The sequence below is a fragment of the Drosophila miranda genome, chromosome XL (assembly GCF_003369915.1).
Source record: "Drosophila miranda strain MSH22 chromosome XL, D.miranda_PacBio2.1, whole genome shotgun sequence".
Lineage (NCBI taxonomy): Eukaryota > Metazoa > Arthropoda > Insecta > Diptera > Drosophilidae > Drosophila > Drosophila miranda.
In genome coordinates this window covers 15,550,572-15,572,292 of record NC_046673.1, presented here as the reverse complement: position 1 = coordinate 15,572,292, position 21,721 = coordinate 15,550,572, and the positions used below count along the sequence as shown (strand labels likewise).

The window sequence follows — 21,721 nt, the reverse complement described above, 5'->3', positions numbered from 1 at the left end:
AATTAACATTATAAATCCAACAAACACTAAGCTATTTATCGTATAAATGAAGTGCATTTCAGAAATAACTAATTAAACAACTTACTGGGTGCATGCTTTTTTAAATATATGTACAATATATATATTTTTTTTTTGTATTTAAAAATATTTCTCGTCGTAGTTTTTTTCTTTAAATATTTTAGTTTGAATTTTTAATTTATTTTACTAATTTAATTTATTCATTTTATTTTAAATGATATTTTTTTGTAATTTAAGTATTGTTTAAAATGTTTTAATATTAATTTTCGCTCTAATTTAATTTTTCTTTTGTAATTTCTGTTCTAATTTAATTTTTTTTAATTTAATTTCTGTTCTAATTTAATTTTTTGTCATTTAATTTATTTTCTAATTTAATTTTTTTGTACTTTCTGTTCTAATTTATTTTTTGTTTTCTAATTTAATTTCTGTTCTGATCTATTTTTTTTATTTTAACTTTTATTAATTTAACTTTTATAAACTTAAACTTAGTTTAATTGTATTTTAATTTAATATAAAAATTTCCTTTTTAATAGCTTATTTATTTATTTCTAATTTTTTTAAAGACATTTTTTACATATTTTCATCTGAAAGTGGATCTGATTTTTGATATTTACTGAATGTATTCCTTCTATTGTATATTAGTTTTAATTTATTAAGAGAAAAAGTCTTGCCTCGTCTGAAATGCACTTTCCCTAGTCTTTCTATCATCAATGCGATTCGTTTCGTTTCGTTTCGATTTGGCTTACCTTTTTGTACAGCTTAATCCATGTGGAGTCGCCTTTGGAGTCGGTATACTGAAGACCAAAGAACCAAACCTCACGCAGGCCGATCGTCTTGACCACCTGATCGAACAGTTGTTTGCCCGTCGTCGTCGACTGGATGGCAAACTCCAGTTCGGCGTCCATGGTCGTGACGCGCACATTCAGCTGCAAAAACGAAGAGGAGTTTAGTTTGGGATTCGATTCCATTTTTATGATCTGTTTGTGGTGGGGGGGTTTAATTGTGGGATTGCATAACAGAGGAGAGAAGTACAGTTGCCACACAGTTTGCTAGCTTCACGCGCATTGACCAAGTGCCTTTCGCTCTCTCTCTCTCTCTCTCTCTCTCAACCCACTCACCTATGATCTGTGCCCCCGCCCCATACCCCCCCAGGGGGGGAAATTGGTCAAGTGACAAAACACACACACAAACACACAGATACCGTGTGTATGGCTGTATGGGTGTTTTGCCAACTTGTATAACCCGCGTGCTGTCCAGTCGGTCGGCTGCGTCACACTCTTTCTCGTACGTTCGTTCTGTTGCTGGCTTTGGGTGTCATGCCTGATTGATTTTCTTTTTTTTTTTCGTAGCTGTTGCTGTTGTTGCTTTTCCCTCGCTAGAGCGTGATTTTTCCGCAAGCTTTCCTTTTGCGCGGCTCGCAAAAAACGTGCGTCGTTCGGCGAATGCAACTTTTATGCAAAAACGCAAATCGAAACCAATCCAAAACACCAGACAATCCGTATGACACGTGCCACCAAGCCACCAAGCCACCATGCCACATGTTGTACCACGTCAAATCCCGTTAATCCGCGAAAGCAGAGTGACATGACACGATTATCGATAAACGACAATTCGATTCAAAGCCAAGAACTTGTTTGCAAATACGAATGGAAAATGGGACACGCTCGCTGGTGCTCTCTCTCTCGGACAGGTGGAAAACTTCAACAACAGAACACCCAAGCAAGTTTTTCCTGCAACTCTCAAGAGGAAAGAGCTAGAGAGGAGGGAAACTAGTTTTCCCCCGTGTTCTTTGAGGGATTTTCAGCTCCGTTTCTTCTCTACTTTGGGAGAAGACTTCAATCATTGGTCATCATTGATCTATTGCCTTGGATCCACGTTCAAAGGAAAGGCTTTGGATGCATTCCTAGAATTTTACATAGCCTCCACTCCACTTCCGATTTCATCACTGAAATTCCCCCCCCATGGATCCCCCCTTCGTTTTTGTGATTGTTTGTCATCGTTTGTCCCACTGGTTTGTTGTGTTCATTCTTGCCTTTGTTTTCCAGTTTGTGAATGCAAATCAAACGTGACACAATGCTAGGAAATTGAAAACGTTTTTCATTTCAATCCAATTAACGTTTTTGGGTTAATGCAACAGCGTTGCGTCGTTTCCCTCTGTTCAGTCAGTCACACCCCATCCCTCTCTGCCCCTCCGGTCTGGTCTGGTCTGGTCGGCCAGCAGAAACCGCCCCTTCCCCTACCACCAAACGGAAGTCGGGATCATAACCAGTTCTTTGTTCGAGTTTAAACAAAACAAAAAAATGCACGACTTGATTTTCCCCATATACCCTGTAAAGTAGGGTATTGGGACTTTTAGCAAAGAATTTTTGGTGGGTGAAAAATCGACATCGGCATCAGCAGATACTCTTTTTCTGTTTCTCATTTTTAAATTATTTTTATTTTTATAAAAAATAAACAAAAATTTGCAATTTGTTTTCTACATTTATATTTTCAATTTTCATTTAATATTCATATTTTTATGTTTTCAATGTTTAATTGCCTGCATATGTATGCAGTTTTTTTTTTTAATTTTTTTAATTTAAATTTTTTTTGTTTTCAATTTTTTAAAATTTATTTTGTATTTTTTTTTTTCATTTGTTATTTAAAGTTTTTCTTTTTTATATATTTTTGTATTTTCTTTTATATTGTTAATTTTATATTATTTTATTGTCTTTTATTTTTAAAACTTAATATTTTTGTATTATCTTTTATCTTACTTTTTTTAATTTTGTATTATTTTAAAATCTTCAATTTTTTAAATTTTATATTCTTGTATTATTTTTTAGTTTTCTAAATTATTTTTCCTCGTTTTTTTTTTTTAACATATTTGTTTCTAAATTGATTTTATTTTTTATTTACTTTTTTTTTATATTTATTATTTGTCTCCCGTTAGTTTTTTCCCCCCTTCGTCAGTTCTTTTCAGTCGCAGTCGCCAGTAGTCGATCACTAAATTATATATCGATATATATTCCCCAATCGATTTCCTCGTCTACGAGTGCGAAGCGTATCTAAAGATTCAGTTCTTTCATCTTTCATTAAAACGGAAACCATAAAAATGCAGTAGCAGCAGCACTCAAAAAAACAGAAACAGAAACAAAAACAAAACAAAACGAAGAGAAGAGAAGAAAGGAAAAGAAAAAGAAAAACACGAACCGTTTTCCGCTTAACACTGACTCCGCCGTAGCGGGGCATACGGACACGGCTGTCGGAGACGACGACCATTCTGGGCGCGAAAGGGTTTCTCAGTAGTTTTTGAATTTTGATAGCTCTTTGTTCCGGCAAAAAACAATGTGTCGTGTGTCGTGTGCCGTGCGTGGGGTCGTTGGAAAATGCCGTGGAAAACGGGGGGAAAAACAATGCGCGAATGCAGTGCAGCGACGTTCGATACGGTTCTGTTGTCCAGCGGCAACTGAGGAAAATGGAAAAGTCGAGGCACGTTTTGTAAGCCGAAACAGAAAGAAAACACAGAAAGAAAGCCGTGCACAAGAAAATGCTGGAAAAACAACAGCAAAATAAAATTGAACTAAATTTGTGTTTGCCCAAGGGGGAGTGATGTGATGGGCGCCCAGAGGGCATCGTCATCGCTGTTCCGTTTCTCAAATTGCATGTTAATTATGCATCTAAAATTAGAAAAAAAAACACACAAAAGAAAAAAAAGTAAAACCTGACACTGCCTCAACATTCAGCATTCTGACTGGCAGTTAAGTGTCCGGCCGTCCGTCAGATGGTGACCGCAGAGGTCAACATAAAGATAGATAGAGCCCCCAGCCCCAGCCCCAGCCCCAGCCCCAGTCCCATGAAGTAAGGCAAACAAATCAGCGTCAATCATACGACGCGTTGTGCCTGTCAGTTCGATTTTTTATTGAAGCCAGCAATTACCCCCGCCCCAACACACACACACACACACACACATCTTATATACATATATTTATATATATATACTCGTTATAGAGAGTGTTGAATGGGCAGAGGAGAAAAAGGGGAAAGTTATGGTTCCACTGCCACCCGGCGGGGGGAAAGCGTTTTCCTCGACCAATAAGAATGAATCAACTTTAGAGATAGGGTATTGCCCAGAAGCTAGTGGCTTATATTGAAGATAGGGATTACCTGGAATATATAGATAGAAACAACACGAGCAACAGATAGATGGGGATTATCTTTAGAGAGGGAATAACCTATAGATATCAATGGTGCTTCCACTCATAGGATTCCGCGAAACCCCAGACGCACAAGCCAAAAAGTGTTAAGGATTTCTTGTTGTTTTTGTTGGACTTCTTTCACTCATAGGGAAAAAACCTTAAGAAAAAGAACTTTCCCTTTTCGTAATCTCCAATCTCTGATAACCGACTGTCGTGTGACTCGATACACCCAAATAATTACTGGAAAGTATAGAAATTGTTGGTTGCCTTCTTCACTCACATGATCACGTAATGGGGAGCTCCCATTAGAACCACGTAACAATCCATCGCTCCGATCACTCAACCAATCAATCAGTAAAGCCTTGTCATCGTCTACCAATAAAAACGACTCCCCATGGAGTCCATTCCTCCGTTTCCATCCAAAGATCTTTCCAGATATCTCTATCTGCCGTCAATCAAAAAGAAAATAAACAGGAAGGAGAGTATTCGGTCTCAGGGCCATGGTCAAATGTTCTCTCAATGTTCAAGTTTCTGTTGTATCAATGACGTCGTCGATGGGTTATCTTTCCACCAAATCGATGAAAAATATGGCCAATAAATTCAATTAACAAGACGTCAGTCAGTGCAATGACGTCTTCATGTCACGCTTTCAATCGATTGCTGAAACTACATTTAGAGATGGATCTCCTTTGACGACAATTGCAGGCAGGGGACGTTCGGTTCGAGTGTTTTGATAACCAGAACCAGAACCAGAACGGAGCAGAGCACCTGATGGCACCTTCCGTAATCTATAAGAATTTACTACAAAATATGAATTTCTTCGTTCTCTATCGTGTTTCCGCTCTCGAAATCAGTGCATGGTGCTTGTCCTCTGATTTATGGTTTAGTTTTCGTTGATTATTTAAGACAGACATATCATGGAATAGTTTCTTGACTTTTGGCTATTTTGAGACATAGGAGGGGCCCCAATTCTGGCAGTGGCACTTCACTTATGGGAATATATCATATATCATTTCTTTGTGAAATACTTACCGCTTTTGGAGACATTTTCCGGCTTGTTTTCCTTTACTGATGGGGGGAAAGCGAAATGCTGTTTGTTGGGGGGAGTCCTCTTGGAGGTTTCTTCGCGTTTGGCTGCTTCGTTGCTTCGTTTAGTGGTGGAAGGTGAGTCTCAAACTGCAAACAGAAATCAAAGAAAACCACTTTTATTAGTGACAGAAAACGAAAAGCACCAAAGACCCGAAGGAACTGCCACCAACTGTTGCACAAGAGAATAAAGTAAACCTTTTTATATGATCTATAGAGCGGTACTATTACTCAGCGTTCTACGAAACAAAAGAAGATAATCATTCGATGAATCAGTGATTGCATTCCGTCAAAAGTTAAAGAAAAGGCAAATTAGTTTTGTTTTCTTCGCTTTCCAGTGTTGTAAAATGAGTGACAATGTTGGAAAATACAATAGAAATCTTTGCCTCTTGTGTAGATGAAAGTATGCGAGTACTTTTCTCATTTATTATCCGTTTTTCAACGTTTTATCTTCCCAATTTGTGTGGGTTCAAGGGCATGCAAGTCGAGATACTTTTCGTGATATTTTTTGAGACATTTGAATCGCCCAACGCCCATGAACCTCTCGACCATTTCCGCCCATTAGGAAGTGCTCTGCTCGCTTTTATCAATTAAAGAACCCAACGACGAAAGAAACGTTTGACGGTGGAGAAACTTTGAACGCCACAGCGAAATATAATGTACGTCCATCATGCCACCAATCCATCTGTCACACGACATCAGACATCAGTGTGGGGGTTTCTGAGCGGTGCATTTTGTTGTCAAAGTGCCAGGTGAAATCATAAATATCATTATAGACTTTATTATTGGCCCCCCCAGATACAACCACAAGGGAAACACGTGATAAATATATATTTGTATGTATGCATATTCATTTTCATTTATTAATGCGGAATTATAGTAAGAGTGCAAATTTTGGAGAGGTTTCGGCCTTCAAGAATTTCGTGAGCATTCGATTTGCAGCTGAACCAGATTCTTCTTCCTCAAACAAGACTTTAGAATCAGTTCTTCACGTCACAGAATGTACTTGATGCTATACAATACTTTCAAATAAATCCAGTCCCAAATGGGCCCTAAGAGACACTAGAGGCTTGAGCTTTGCAAGTAAAGGCTTTTTCAAACATTGTCGCACATTTTGCAACACTAATTCAACTGCTAGTTCTTTGCACAAGAATCCAGTGCAAATATTTGTTCAAATTTATACTTTTTGTGTTAAAACGTTGTACAACACCAGAAAAGATGGTTTTGCAACACTGAAAGCAGCTATTTTCAACACTGAAACGAATGAATCCACACACAAACCCCCATAAAAGGTAAACATTCTATTCAACGTACATATGTATGTATTTTTCCATCTTTCGAGTATTTATTTATTTGGCTTTACAAAGTGTTTGTTCCCCCCCTCCATTTTTGGGTAATTTGCACTTGAGGCGCAAACATTCTATTTTTGGGGATGGAGGAATATGGAATATGGCCTCCCAAAAAACAAATATGTATAAAAATCCAATTAAATCTCGGACACAATTTGACATTTAAGCTTGTGGCCTGCGGCCTGTGGATTGTGGCTTGCCCCCGAACCTCTCTGATCTACGATCTCTGTGGCCACCACATGACGTCAATGGCAGTTGCAACAAATCGTGTATGCCATAGAAACAAACCAACGATAGGGTACCGTCTTCCTTTCTGCTACTTCCCATGAAATGCAAATAAATCAAATTATTAGACGATGATTTCTTTGGGGTTTTTGGGCGCACAAATATGATGACATCATGCGGCATTTATTATCGCCAGCGCGTGAACTTGAAGAGGGCTTTAGCGGCGCAGCACACAACACACAGCACTCCCCGCTCCGCTACAGTCCCCACCGCGTGGCACACCGCATATCGTATCCAAATAAAAAATAAAATAAAAAAAAGTAAACTGAAATGAGCTCATGCCTGCTTCTGAATGGTGTTGCTGTTGGCGTTCGCTTTGCGCTAATCAACAAGCCACAAAAATTCCTTTGGCCTGATTCGCGGGAGAATACCGCGGGAAACGTGTCTCCCGGCCAAAAAGTAACAGTTACGATTGAGCGTTCAATCGAGCGGCGAGAGTGAATCACAAAATAGCACAATTCAAGCCATGAAACAACTTGTGTGATTAAGTGCATCCTGTACTCTCTCTCTCGCTCCCTTCGCTGTTGTTGGGGTGCCGTATCTTCGTTTCTTCGAAACTTAATTGCAATTTTATTATTTATTTAATTTAGAATTTACTCTCCCTTCCCTTCCTTCCCTCCGTTCTCCCTCTGGTATCTTTTATGTCTTGCCGCTTGGCCGGAAATGATTCTGCGAGTTTATTTCTATCTGTTAGTTTCCATTTCCATTCGAATGGCGTGTAAAATGTACGATCATCGCTCTTTTTCGCTTGCATGTCTGTGTTCTCTCTCTTTTGTCGCTTGACAGCACTGAAAATTGTACCAGAATGTCACTCAACAGCACTGTTCAGCGCACCCAGTCAGTGTTGAAAGGATAAGCAGTATGCCCTGCCACTTTATAGCACTGCAAATGGAGACAACTGTTCTTTTGAGTACTTAAACTTTCCTGCGCCACTTCACAACACTGTGGCACAAAGTCACCTTTATTTAAGAAGTTTCCAATAAGATGGGGTTTTCTCGACAGTTTTCACTGCTGTTTGTCACTTAACAACACTGTTATTCATAGGAGAATTGATTTGTTTCTCTGTCCCTTTAAATTACAACATCATTAGGCAATGGTTATATTCTAAGTGAAACAGCAACCACACATTTTTTCTCACTTCACAACACTGTAACCAAATGCAATTGAACTATAATAATGCGGTCAATGCGCTGCAGCTGTCCAACTCTTGCGTTATTATAATTTTTGGTTAATGAATGGCTTTACAGACCATTATTCTCCGGCCCTCCGTTCCGCCTACTCCTCCACCTGCTCCTCCTACTCCTCATGCCACACAAATCGTTCATTCAGTTAAACACAAACGTTTACATAATAATAATTGTTCAGTTTCTCTCTCTTTCCGTCTCTCTGTGTGTGTTTTTTGTGTCTCCAAAAAACGAGATCGAGAGCATTGTTTTGTGCCGGTTTGTGTTTAATATCCATTAACTACATTAATGAGTTCAACTTTAAGCAGAAATGGAAATGGAAATAGAAAATACGGAGAGCCAACAGAAATCACGTTTATTGTTTGACCACCGGAACACAGCCATCGCTCCGATGGATGGCACACGCACACGCATGCGCACGCGCACACGAAAAATAAACGACAGCGACAACGACTGGACGACTGGGCTGGCTGGCTGGATATTGCGTATGCGCAGCGCAACGCATTTTTAAATCCATTCCATCAAAATGCGAGTAGCAAGCAGAGTCCAAGCACACAGGCATCATGCCATGGTATCCATCTCTCTTGCTGCTTTTACTTTCGTTTGGTGTTTCTCGGTTTCTCTTTCGACCAAAAAGCCCCATCATAATAAATGAGCAGCAAATAAAATTATTTCTTCGTCCACTTTGGCGTTCATTTTCTGTTTGACTTTTAATTTTCAAACAATTATTTGTCGATCCACAAAGCGGGTACTGCGACTATCAACTGAAAAAAGGGGAGCTTTCTTCATTCGTAATCAACAGAAGAGAACAGAAGAGTCTTTGGGCTCCAAAGAGTCTTTGGAGTGTGGACCATTTTAAAAAAAAACCTTTACATAAAATAAACTTTCCACAACTTAACAAATATTTTTTCAAATAATTTATTATTTTCTTAATAATTAAAATAATTTATTTTCTTAATAATTAAAATAATTTTTTTTTAATTTTTTATTTTTAAAACTTTATTTTTTTTTATACTTTTTATTTTTAAGACTTTTTTTTAAGCATTTTTTTTTTTACTTTATTTATTTTTAAAACTTGTTTTTTTTTTAATTTTTTTTGTATTCATTACTTATTTTGCAGTCAGAATCTTTAGTAAGCTCTTTCACTTCTTTTTTTCCAGTCACAATCGCCACTGTACGATCACTATACGATACATAGGACCGTCAGAAACAAATCATTCCAAAAACAAGAGAAAAAACTCAAAATCTATAAATCTTCAAGTGTATCCCACACTTCGATTCGCTAGAGACCCGCCTTACTTTCTGGTTTGATGGTATTTCTTGTGTTTTTCATGGAGCGTTGATTTTTCCCCTCCCCACTTTCAATAATTAAAATGCACAGCCACGAAGGCAATCAAGCGGCGGGATACACACAGCGAATAAACATAAAGAAAAAACAAAAAAAAAACCTGACCAAGTAAACTATATTTTGTGTAGGATAGAAGATATATATACTTTTATGAATGAAAATCCGAGGCAATGGAAATGAAAACAAAAGCACAAACAGCAGGGAGAAATCTTAATTACATTAGAATGGAATATACGAGTAATCTAAACGCCTGCCAGCTGTTCATTAAGCTCGAACGATGGAAACACACAAAATTACAGGGCCATTCATCAACTGGCGGCACTTTCAACAGCAGGCAATGGAGATCTGGAATGGAAAATACCTCTGGTATGGCGGAACATTCCTCAGATAGCGTGCTCATGCCTATCGACTATTCCGTTTAGTCGAGCATACCCAGCAGAACGACAGACCATTCATCAGTTTGACGTCAAGAAAAAAAAAAACATAATAACAAATGTGACAATTTAATGAAGCAAATTAGACTTAAATATTCCAGATACCGTCGACAAACAGAATCGCGCACGTAAAGAAAATATACTATGTGCGACAGAACCACCGACAGGCCGACAGCCAGACAGCAGAGAGAGGCTGAGAGGGTGAGAAAATATTATGATGAGGAAACACCACCTTTCCCGTTGAGCGGAGGGGAATCGGAATCAAAAAGAAAGACATCAGACTTCGCTACATCGCTGCCCCTGCCACAATTAACACAGCACGCAAATACATTAAGCATTTCCCGCCTCGGAACTGATCCCCACACGTACGTGTGTTTATCTACGGGTTCTCGTTCGTCACGAATGTGTATTTTCTCTTCTTTCTCATGATATTATTTTGCCAACTCATAGACGTAATTAGACTTTGGGATTTAATGGTGCGCATCTCGAAAGATTATAGAACCAAAACAGAGTCTTCCGTTGCTTAACCAACACTAAAGACGGTTTTCAGCACTGGTAAAGGAATGCAGACTGCAGATTGGAGGTAAATGAATAGCGATATTGATCCTACCAAAAACTCATCACTATCGAAACTTTCCTACATTTTAATTGTGAGTTTTTGAACACTATTGATATTCCTATGACATTTACCAACATTTTCAAGAACTTTTAATGCTCTAATGTGACTAGAACACAGAAACTATAGAGAGAAGAGAGAACACTCTCCTGACTTTAACCAACACCTAAAACACTTGCAAAGTTTATTCGACTAGAAGACAGAACTTGATTAAGGTATGGTTCAAAATGCATATTAATAAAATTTACCAAAACTTTCTGACATATACCAACACTAACTCAAAGAAGATCAGTCATTTACGTGTTAAACCATGTTTAAAGTTCCTCTTAGCCGTACAATACACATTATTGAGAGTATGTCTCGTATTTATGACATTTACCAACACTAGTTCCCTAAAAAAGACCAAAAAGACCTCGATCATTCCATTCCATTTCAATCCATCCTCTCAACAATTTTCATGGGTAAATAATACTCGTATTGTGTAAGCTCTCTATCGTATCGATACACGATACATCCCGTCGATTGCCGCTAATTGTTTTTGTCAATTGTCATGCAAAAACACACGCACACCCCAAAATTGCCCGAAAAAAAAAAGGAAAACAAGAGAGAGAGACTCGACGGACAGAGAAAACTGTTTGTTTTGTTGGCTTATCATCTGGTGGTGGTGAAGGGCATTTAACAAATAATTTGGATGTTTGGTTGGTTGGACCCTAAGTGAAGAGCCAATCAATGGAAAGTTTTAGGGAAAACTAAACATCAGAGTAGAATACTTCATTGTTAATGATTGAATTGATAATCTCAATTGGTTTACAAATTACAGTGGCAATGGGGCATGGGTATCCTTTCGTTTAGTGTACATTTTTACAGCGTAATCCTTTCTTTTTAGTATTATTTCCTAATGGATATTAAGCCCCATTTAAAGCATTTTATTTCAAGCAATTTCCAAATGATTGATAAGCCATATAATTGCATTCCAACTTGATTGACCGCCACAGTTGTGTGTGTGTGTGTGTGTGTGTATCGGTTACCGACTGCCGATTGCCGATTGCCGTCTACGGTCTGCTGTTGTGGCGGCAATTAAAATTAAAGTACACGATTTGTGTGTCGCTCGACAGACGCACGAAAATTGTAGTCAAATTCAAGTTAATGTTGTGTCAAAGCCACTTCCGCTCCCCGACCCGACCCGACTCCGAGACTGCGTTTACACACACACTCATTGCGGGGGAATATCATGTGCATATCTTATCTTTTCGGGAAAAAAAAAAACACACATTCGTGTTTCGTCTGGGTCTCTCGCATGTGGCAATCGGCCTAAAAATATTTTATATACCTCATACCTCGCATAATCAGAAGAACGTACGAACCCACACTCGCACAATCGGAAAACAATTAGAAATTGGCAAATAGACACCAAAGCATAGAACGTACTCCTCCTCCTCCTTCTTCTTCTTCTTCTTCTTCTTCTGCATTTTTTTTTTTTTTGCTCCTATCACTGGAGTGGGCGAATATTTTGTACTACAAAACAGAACAAACAATACAGAAAATTCAGTACAAATAATACACGAATGGGTACATTGCGAGCGTCAGGGACGCGAACAATTGGGTCGCTTGGAGGCATGGTGTTGTCTTACCGAGAAGACATCGTCATCGAATCGATAAAGAGTCGATGGCGGCACATGCCGGAAATCAGATTCAATCAGATTTCGTTCTTTAGTTCATTTACCAACACTAGTGGGGTGCTTGCTGCTCTGCATTCGATTGGCTGCAAGATGGATCTCCAGAACACCGGCTGGCTTCAAACTTGTCATTAATGGCATTTTGCAACACTGATTGCACAGACAACTTTTCATCTACATAGTTTTCCAGCACTGATTGTCTGCAAAATGGTATTTATCGAGCTTTCCAACACTTATTTGCCGTTGTAGGGCTGTCCAACACATGTTGGAATGTATGAATGCCCACTAGAATGAGGTGGAACCATTTTTCCAATGCAAACAAAACCAAAAGTGCACTAGCCACTCAAAATACTGAGTTATTTATCCCAAAGCCACATGCAATTAGTGAATACCAAGCGGAAATTCCCATCTTAAATGCCACACATGCATGTACATTGCCCAACACCGGCAGCTGCAGCACACATTCTACAGGTTTGCCAAATGGAAATACTAACGGGTATTAATCATCGCTAAAAACAAAAATTCCAAAAAAAAACTACAACTTGCCGTATCAGCAAGAGAAATAAACAGCAAACAAACACACAAGAAACCAGTTATCCAGCGGCCCCCAGAGATTGTATTCTTTGGATGAGTACTCCGTACGGGAGAGGTACAGTCACCACCGGCGGAGGCCGGAGGCATAGGCGACGACATGGCATGTAAATTACTCATCCGCGGGCACTTGATTTATTGGGCCACAAAAAAGCGTCAGCCGACTTGTTGGGTAAATGCTTTCGTTTTCAATTTTTGACAATTATTATTACGATTCGCAATGGAATGGAAAGACAATCCACCGAACCGTACCAAACCGAACCGTTCCGATCCCAACCGATCCGATACGATCCGATCCATGGTGTATTATGAAAGATAGACAATTTGCATGCACTGTGTGTGCGTCGAGGCATGTTTTATGATGCAACAGAGATACGAAAGCGAAATAAGCACACACACACAGACACTCAGAGTTTTATGTCCCTCGTTCGTATATTATTTGCAACTTATTTATGACAGACAGAGAGAGATAGATAGAGAGAGAGACAGCCTTTGCTTGTTAGCTAATTTCATTTCATTTTTACCTTCCACAAAACACTCGTGCAAATATTATTAGCAGCACTAAACGACTAAACGACGATGCGGAGGCCCCCAACCAAACCCATTCCCGTTCCCCGTACCCGTACCCGTACCCTTCTCCTTTTGAAAAAGAGACAATAGATAGAGATACGACTGCGACGAATCCACTCCGCCTGAAGGTAGAAGAGTAAATAATATGCGTGACATTGAGCTTTTGAGGCTATGCATACGTTAATGTGCACTCATTCACTCGTTCCCCCCTCTCCACTCCACTCCCCTCCCCTCCCCTCCACAAACATCCAATTGTTATCTTGACGTATAAACTTTATTTAAAATAAGAGTCAGGCGAGTCACAGCATAGATCACATTGGATCATGTCAAAGTTTAGTTGTGGAATTTCATTAAACGTCTAATAATAGCCTCGTTGTCGATTCCATGATTCATACTAGAGTTTATTCATTGAATCAATGAATGGCATGCCCCACCTATAAGGGGCAAAGATTCTACTAATAAAAAAACAAATTGATGAATGCAATAAGGCACTGTAATCGATCATATTAATCGTTAATCGAAAGCTGATGAGCAGATCCATTTATTGAGCATTTTTACACTTGTTATCGATACTTCATCGATCAACGATACTCGTTGGCTGACTTTCTATTAAATCGCTACTTAAACCTTGATGTTCTTCGAAACTCTTTCATTTATTTGCTTTCATTAACCGATAATTTTGCCTCTAGAATTATTTAGATCACACAGTATCGATTGTCTGAATGTGTAAACATTCCTTTCGACTACAAAAGAAAGCAAAAGTAATGACAATTGAAATACTATTTATCTATCAATCGAAAGCAGATCCGACACACATATCCCATTTGACCAATATTCTGTTGTGATTGATTGATTTACGAGCGAGTATATGCCAGAGAGCAGGAGGCCGAGACCTAGACGTCTCGAAACTCAAAAGCCATTAACGAAATAAGCGTTAATGAAAATGTGCACACAGGCAGCAAAAAAGCAAAGCAGCAAAAAAACGAAACGAACAAAAATAGTTGCCATTAAAACTACATTAAAAATAGTAAAACAACACCAGAGCCATGGCAACTAAATTTTCTGCTGCTGAAAGATGATTACATTTCGATAAAAAAACAACTAAAAAAAATATACAAAAAATGGGTGGAGAACCGCAGACACAATGACACAAGATAAAACACAAAGAGAGAGCGAGAGAGATGACAATGCAATGTGCAGTGTTGCAAAAGCAGCGGAAGTGTTGATTAATTGCATGGCATATCCGCCGTTTTGCGATGATCATCTATCTGTAGGTCTCACTGGGAAAGCGAATAACAATCATCGGGATACAGCGGAGATAGAAATGTAATTTCGGATGATTTCCTTTAGAAAATTTCCTCGTTTTCCTTATTCCGAACATTTAAACTCTTAAACTCGTGATCTTATATGTTCCCCTTTTGGGGAAATATTCAAGCATTTGCACTCTCGCCTTAGCCTTCAATCTTAATATTTTTTCGCTTTAATTTAAATTAATTCCAGAGAGAAGAAACAAAAACCACCTGACACCTGACTCATTGCTTCCACACAAGCAAGATTCCATTTTCAATTCGCAGTTAAAATTTATTTTCGAAGCGACTTCCACTTTACCTTCGAGCAAATCTCAAATCAAACAATCAATTGCACAATTAGTCATTTCTTCAATTAATAATTGACTATTTTTAAATGTGTGCGAGACGACGACTGCAATGACGATGATGATATGAGGCTAAGGCTAAGGCTATGATGATGATGATGATGAGCTCAGGTTTTGAGCAATTTCTAAAAAGGCATCAACGACGTTATTAACGTCACACACACGTCTCGTACTTTGGAAAGATTTATCGTATTTTTTACACCTTGAACTTTGACGCAACACGAGAGCAGCGTCGCGTCGCGTCGCATCGCATCGCGTCTCGACTCGGTCTCTCGTACAAAGCTCGCTAACGGCTCTCTCTCTCTCTCGCCGATGTCTTGGAGTGAAAGAGAATACGAGTAGAAGGAGAGGGAGGAGTAGCGGAGATATCGGATTAATATGAGAGTTAAATAACAAAATGAGTGTAAAATGCAATATGAGTCTGTGGCGGGGCGATCTTCTACCTAGCCACGCCTCCTCTTGTCATTCGAATACGTGAAAACGTGCTCATACCTTGAGATCTATAAACACTGTACCTTTCTGTAATTGTAAGCAACAAATAAACAAGGGAACATGACGGAAAAACACTGAAACAAGAGGTTGGGGCTACGTGTAGAATCTACACTGTAGATGCTGCATAAGAGGGGAAAGAGAGAGAGAGAGAGAGAGCTACACCTTTCGTCTGCAAAATTTCAGCAAAAAAAAAAACAAAAGCCGAACAGCGCAAAGAACAAAGTGAAAATGATTGAAAACGCAGGGTGTGGATATGTGGATACCCTAGAAATGTGTCGATATGTGTCGGTATAATATCTGTGAAAACCCCTAAATATATACAAAATAATCGAATAATAAATAAACCAACTCATAGAGAAAAATCTGTTGATCAAACTAATATACAATGAATCTTTGATGGTTTAATGGGTATTCCACTCAACCTGTTATTTTTCTGTCCAATTTGTCGTCTCTCATTCTGGTTGTTTTTTTTCGGCATTGATTTCGTGCTAATGACAATATTAATAAAGACAGAAGAATGGGGGGAATGGGAGGAATGGGGAGAATGGGGGAAGGGGTTATTGGCTTATGCTTCTTGGCTTCTTGTGATATATAATATTTTGGAATTTTTCAAGCTTTGCCTGGATTCTTCTTGGAAATAATACAAAATTAATTTTTTGATCTGAATGAATGGATATGCTGCTCCTCTCTCTCTGTCTGTGTGTGTGTGAAAGACCGCAAAGAGGGGTAGAGGTGGGAAGAGTGTAGGAATCTATGAAAATGAGTTAACAGTTATTCAGAATCAATGAAGCGTCATCGCAACGCCACCCTAACCTCCTTCTCTCCACTCTTTTCTGTCCTCTCTTTTGCTCTCTCTCTCTCTCTCTCTATTGCTATCTGCCTTGCCCATCATCACAGTTACGTTGACCTTCAGAGATCGTAGCGTACAGAATTCTGCCGTTGGGTGCGGCCGCGCAGCAGCAGCTTCAACTTTTTGGAGGCTGAAGCAACGACAACGACAACGACATCGGCAGAGGGGCGAGGGGCACGCACAAAAGAAAGCTGGCAATGGAATTTTAGCAATGCGGCTGCCCAGTGGATACGCCCCAGCCCCCTCACTAGACAAGTCTCCACTCCTTCACTCGCTCTCTCTCCCTCTCTCTCTCGCTCTCTCTCTCCCTCGCTTTTGGTCAGCTTCGGGTAGAAAAAGAGAGTATGGGGGAATGGGAAGAGCTTATGCACCTGATAAAACACGAGATATAAAAAGTACATTAAAAATGTTGCAAATGTACGTTAAATATGCATTACTCTATTATTTTTGAACGAAAGAAAAATGAAAAACAAAATTAAAAGCAAATTTAAATGCATTGAGACACGCGCGATACATCAGTAGAGGCAGCGGCAGAGGCAGAGGCAGCGGCAGAGACAGAGCGACAGACAGCGTCGCTGTTGGAGCAGAGTCCTCTCTCTACCTCTCTTCAAGCTTTTGAAGATGAGGATTTTTTAAGGATTTTTGGTGTGAATATTAAGGATGATCCAGGGAAATCAGAGGCCACTTTTCCACTCAATAAAGATATAATATGCGGTTTTGAAAAAAGGAAACCCCAATTCTGTTGAGGCCACGGAATGCATCTTATTATATTATATCAAAAGATTAAAGATATGAAATGATCCCATTAAAAGGAAGTAAAAGGAAAACAAAAGTTTGCGGCTCTTATCGATTAAAATGAATGAAAGGAAATGGACAAATTTTTTCGCGTATTTTCCGTTTTCCCCCAAAAAGAAATCTTGTTTATTTGGAAATTTTTGAGCCTGTTTTCAATATTTGGAGATTTCCTTTTCCTGTCTGAATTCTCTTATGGATCTTTATCCTTCCCGTTTTCCACATTTGGGTATATTTTTCTTTCCCCTGTCGTATTCCCATTTTCCTGCCCGTTTAACCATTTTTGTATCTTTTTTTTCCCCTGTCTTTTCCGCAAAATTGCTGTACATTGATGGCATTTTTTACAGTTAGGTTTTGGTCAAAACGAGATGCACCATCCGATCCGCCACAAGGCGCGCGCGCGCGGGACCTGTTGCTGCCTGCCACCGCCAGTGTCAACCATCTCTGCGGCTTTGGTACTGGCTTTGGTGGGAAATGGGGAAGCAGGCAGGTAGGAGGTAGGAGGATGGATAACTGCCACCTGGGGGGACCTGCTCCCTCGCTGTCGCTCGTTGTGTTGGTCAGAGATTTGTGGCTTGCGTTTTAGAAAGTATGTCAATTTAGAAAAGTCGTCGACTGTCCACCACACACACACACACACAAAGAGAGGGAAAGAGAGACGCCGCCTTTTGCATACTGGGCGCAAGTGTGACCAGATTTAAGTTTTGAATTTGAATTTTAGAATAAAAAATACGAACCGCAGTTTCTGTTTTCTTCAATCCACATGTGCAGCATACACCTACACACACACGCACTCACAGAAAAATAAGGACACAGGCACACACAGACACAGCCACTGTGAAAAAAAAACGTTAAGATCTTTTTTTCCAACTTTTTTTTGTAGCTTTAGACTTTAGGAGAGAGAAAGAGTTGTTCGTTCGTTCGTTCGTTTGTTCGATCGATCGGTTCGTACGGTTTAACACTCACACACACGCATATACGCAAAAAAGCACTCGGGAGGGGTGTGGGGGAGGAGAGTGAGAGAACAAAAAAAACTTCGCGTCTGCTTGAAACGAGCGCGCCGTCGCGACTGTCTCAACTTTGGGGCGTTTGGGGGCTGTCTGCCTGCGCCAGTCGCTGCGCCGTTGGTCTGGGGCTGCAGCTTTTGGCGACGCTGCTGCCCGCGCGAGAGAGCGCGCTGCTGCGGATGGTAGGGAGAGAGTAAACGGCATGGCTTGGAGAGTGAGTGGAGTAAACGGCATGGCTGGGAGAGTGAGTGAACTTCAAATTGAAATGGAAGAGTGGACGGGAAATGCTGAGCGTGGAGTGGAGTAGCGTGTAGAGTAGACTGGCGAGTGAGTGTCGATTACAGAGAGCGGTGGCGGGGGGCGGGGAGTGCTTTCTGTTAGCGCGCTTTTTTGTCGCTACCCTCTCTTCCGCTCCAGCGGCGGCGGGACAGCGGACGCGTAAGCATGTAACACGAAACTCTCTATGGGATACCCTGGAAAATCCATCAGTTACATTTTGCAGAATTATTACAATGATTTCTACAGTTTGGATCCCATAATACTCTCTGAAAGGGTATAAAATGCCAACAAAAGCTCCAAGAAGAGAGTCCGAAGAGCGAGCGAGTGAGTGGAGTGGAGTGTGGCGAGAGGCAGTGCAAGAGCGTAAGAGTGGAGTGGAGTGGAGAGTATCAAAGACGGTTTCTGTTGTTGCTACTGTTGTCGGGGGCTTAAAGATAGGGCAGGAAATAAGATCTCACGCAAACACACACACGCATATCTATGTTCTTGTTTGCCCGCTTACTTGGGTGTGTGGGTGTATGTCTCAATGGGCGCCTGATACCCTGTAAAAATCCCCAACAAAAACAACGAGTGGCGGGCATATCCATTATCGGTTGTTGCATTGGGTCAGTAATCGGTTCGAGGTGTTAGCTACATATCTGTATGGAATCGTGTCATTGAATCAATCATCATTCTGCGATAAGATAATGCGTGTCTTATGCAATTCCGATAAAGTTTCATTCAACGTTTACGCGTGACTGGCAAATGGGGACAATCATTGCAGCGATAGAAGGGAGAGGCTTATTATAGGGTATCCTACTATCGATATGGAGAGGAATGTCGCCGATTGTGTAGCCTTGGACCGTACATTCCTACAATGCGATATGGGCCGCCTATCTCTAAGGAACAACACCAACGATGGACGCACGCTCTCGAGGGCTTAGCCAAGTGCTGTTGTTCTGAGTCATTTCTCCCACTCCATTACTCTTCCCGCATTCTCCTCGCCAGGCCCCTGATGTCTCCATCCCCATCCTCTAACCCCTTTGCAAAATCCTGCCCTCGGCTATGTGTGCTTCTCCAAAAGCTTCTCCAGATAGCAGCCACAGCAGCAGAAGAGCTCACAAAACCAAAATTAGAACATTACGTAGTCTCCCCCGACAAAAACGCGAAATATGCTGCTCTGCTTGAAAGAAAAACAATAAAAAAAATAGTTTATCAATTTGAAAATTGATAAAAAAAAACAACAACAACAATTGTTTGCTGTTATCTTTTTGGAGTGTGAAGCAAAAAATAAACCCAAGAGAACAGAAAAATGATAAATGCAATTCCGGATGGGTAATCCAGGGGCTAGAAGGTGCGCACAAGACTTCAGTCGCCTGACCTAACGAAAACTCATCCAAGTCTATCCTTCTGACTCGAAACTCCATCCCAGAGCCTCTCTGGAAATTTTCACATCTTTTAAATCTATAAATCTAGATTCCATTTTCAAAACACTATAATCTTAAGCACCGAATGATTTGGTAATATATTTTCCCGATTTTCCAGTAATTTAATCAAGAAAGAATTTCTCTTCACGGATATTATAATTTTTTAAGTTTTCTAATAATTTTTCTATGGTTTTTGTATGACCTATCGCTAGAATGGTCGAATTCAGCGAAGGATGACCACCTCTAGGGTTAAGCTCACTCGCTCTCTCTTTCTCTCTCTCTCTCTCTTTCACTTTCCAGAAGACTGTCGCAGCAGCAGCATAAAAGTAAAAGCCCATCCATGGCCAAGTGTTGTGCAAGTGCAAAAGAGAGAAAAAGATAAGATACGAAATGGTTGAGAGAGCGAGCGACAGAAAGAGAGAGAGAGTGATGGATCGTCTGGGGGGCGGCTGGAGGTCGAGCGGCTGCCCCTGCGGTTTGACCCACTAAATGAGCAGCAGCAGCAGCCCCCCGAATACCCATTCTCCTTCCCCCCGGATAACCGAATGCAGTTTTGTGAGTCACGAAGCTGATTAATTTCTCACGCGTCGCCGCTAACGCTGGCGCTGACGACGCCGCCGCTTCGCTGCTGTTGCTGTTGCTGGAAGTGGGTGAAGGGCGGCAGCGACAGCGACAGCGGCAGAGGCCAGGCTGCAAAGCAACAACGACAAAAAGTTACTTACGTGGGAAATTCGGAAACAAAAAGCCGTAAAAAGTGCACAATAAAAAAATAGGATTTTTTTTTCAGGTGCCTGGCGGCAGGGGCTGCTCTCTTGCTCTCTCCCAGCTGATGCACGCGGTGCGGGCGCTACTGCTCTCACGACCAAAAAATAACCGTTTTTGTGGATTCTTCTTTACGCTGCTCTCCCACTCTTACACTCACGACGATGATTGCGGCGTTGGTGGCTCGCTCTCTCTCTCTCTCTTGTTCTCTCAGCGGCTGCTGCGAACTGCACGTAGCAAAAGTTGGATGCGAAATGAGTGGAGTCGAAGCTGTGGCTTGCGTCCGAATGCAACGATGGATATGCCCAAAGCACGAGAGAGAGAGAGTGATGAGGATGATCGGCAAACAAACAAACAATAAGCAGACAGAGAGAGAACGTAGCAGCAGCATCAGCAGCCCAAAAAGCAAGTCACGCGGCTTGAAAGATATGCTTGCGGGGAGGGGGGAGAGAGAGAAAGAGAGAGACAGATCCAGAGAGCGTAACAAGTGTTTTGTTGGAGGAGGGCGGGATGCTTTATATCAGGTGGCAACGCCGGCCGCTTGGAAATTTGAAAGCATCACGGCATTTTAACGTTTTTTTCTTTCTCATTACGTAACGTTTGAGTTACTCTCTTTTTTTGTGTCTCCCCCCTCCCCTTTACACGCGCCGCTGCCTCCTGCCACTGCCCGCCCGCTTAACTAGTCAAGCATGAAACGAACAACAACAAAAAAAAAAGAACAACTCGTTTTTTTTTTGTTAATTAACATAAAAAACGGTACAACAAAACGACGCCGCACACTTGTTGCACACTCAAAAAGCACCTAAGGAAAGAGAGAGAGCAGAGCATCGGGGTACCAACATTTTTCAATGATATTTTGGTATAAATCGATCTTAAGGATAGGATAGGTTAGGTTAAAGCGGTAGCCGGGAGGGGGGGGATAAGAGCCTCCCGCCCCCAAGCTCACTTGGACCTATAAAAGGTCCGTTGTGTTGCCGCATGGGCATGTGCCCTAAGGATAGGATATCTTATTAATATTATCAATTCTATAGCGATGTATTTTTGAGTCCAATAATATTTTAATATAAGGATCCTTGGAATATTTTTGTTCTAGAAAAATTGCATTATTTTTGGCAAAAGATCTTGTCTGTCAGCTCTTTAAAAT

The 21,721-nt window shown here is 40.5% G+C and overlaps 1 protein-coding gene and 1 long non-coding RNA gene across 9 annotated transcripts in view; one reads left to right on the top strand and one right to left on the bottom strand.

Annotated features, from left to right (window-relative positions):
- The window catches only part of LOC108160219 (moesin/ezrin/radixin homolog 1), a 28,145-nt gene that overhangs the window by 3,183 nt on the left and 3,241 nt on the right, over nt 1-21,721 (bottom strand). For 3 of the 8 annotated variants that reach the window (XM_033386661.1, XM_033386662.1, XM_033386665.1), the window contains exons 1-2: nt 3,211-3,294; nt 765-944 (exon numbers count right to left, since the gene is read on the bottom strand). In XM_033386661.1, the coding sequence (XP_033242552.1) occupies nt 765-944; nt 3,211-3,279 (249 nt within the window). In that variant the 5' untranslated portion in view covers nt 3,280-3,294. Of the gene's footprint in view, nt 1-764; nt 945-3,210; nt 3,295-5,228; nt 5,373-17,860; nt 17,959-18,089; nt 18,214-20,537; nt 20,709-21,721 lie in introns of those variants that run through there. The other 5 variants (XM_033386673.1, XM_033386686.1, XM_017294072.2 and 2 more) reach the window with 5 other exon arrangements.
- LOC117186235 lies at nt 2,017-9,930 on the top strand. The gene is made up of 2 exons (XR_004471360.1): nt 2,017-2,387; nt 9,261-9,930. It is a non-coding gene; the product is annotated as an uncharacterized LOC117186235 (long non-coding RNA).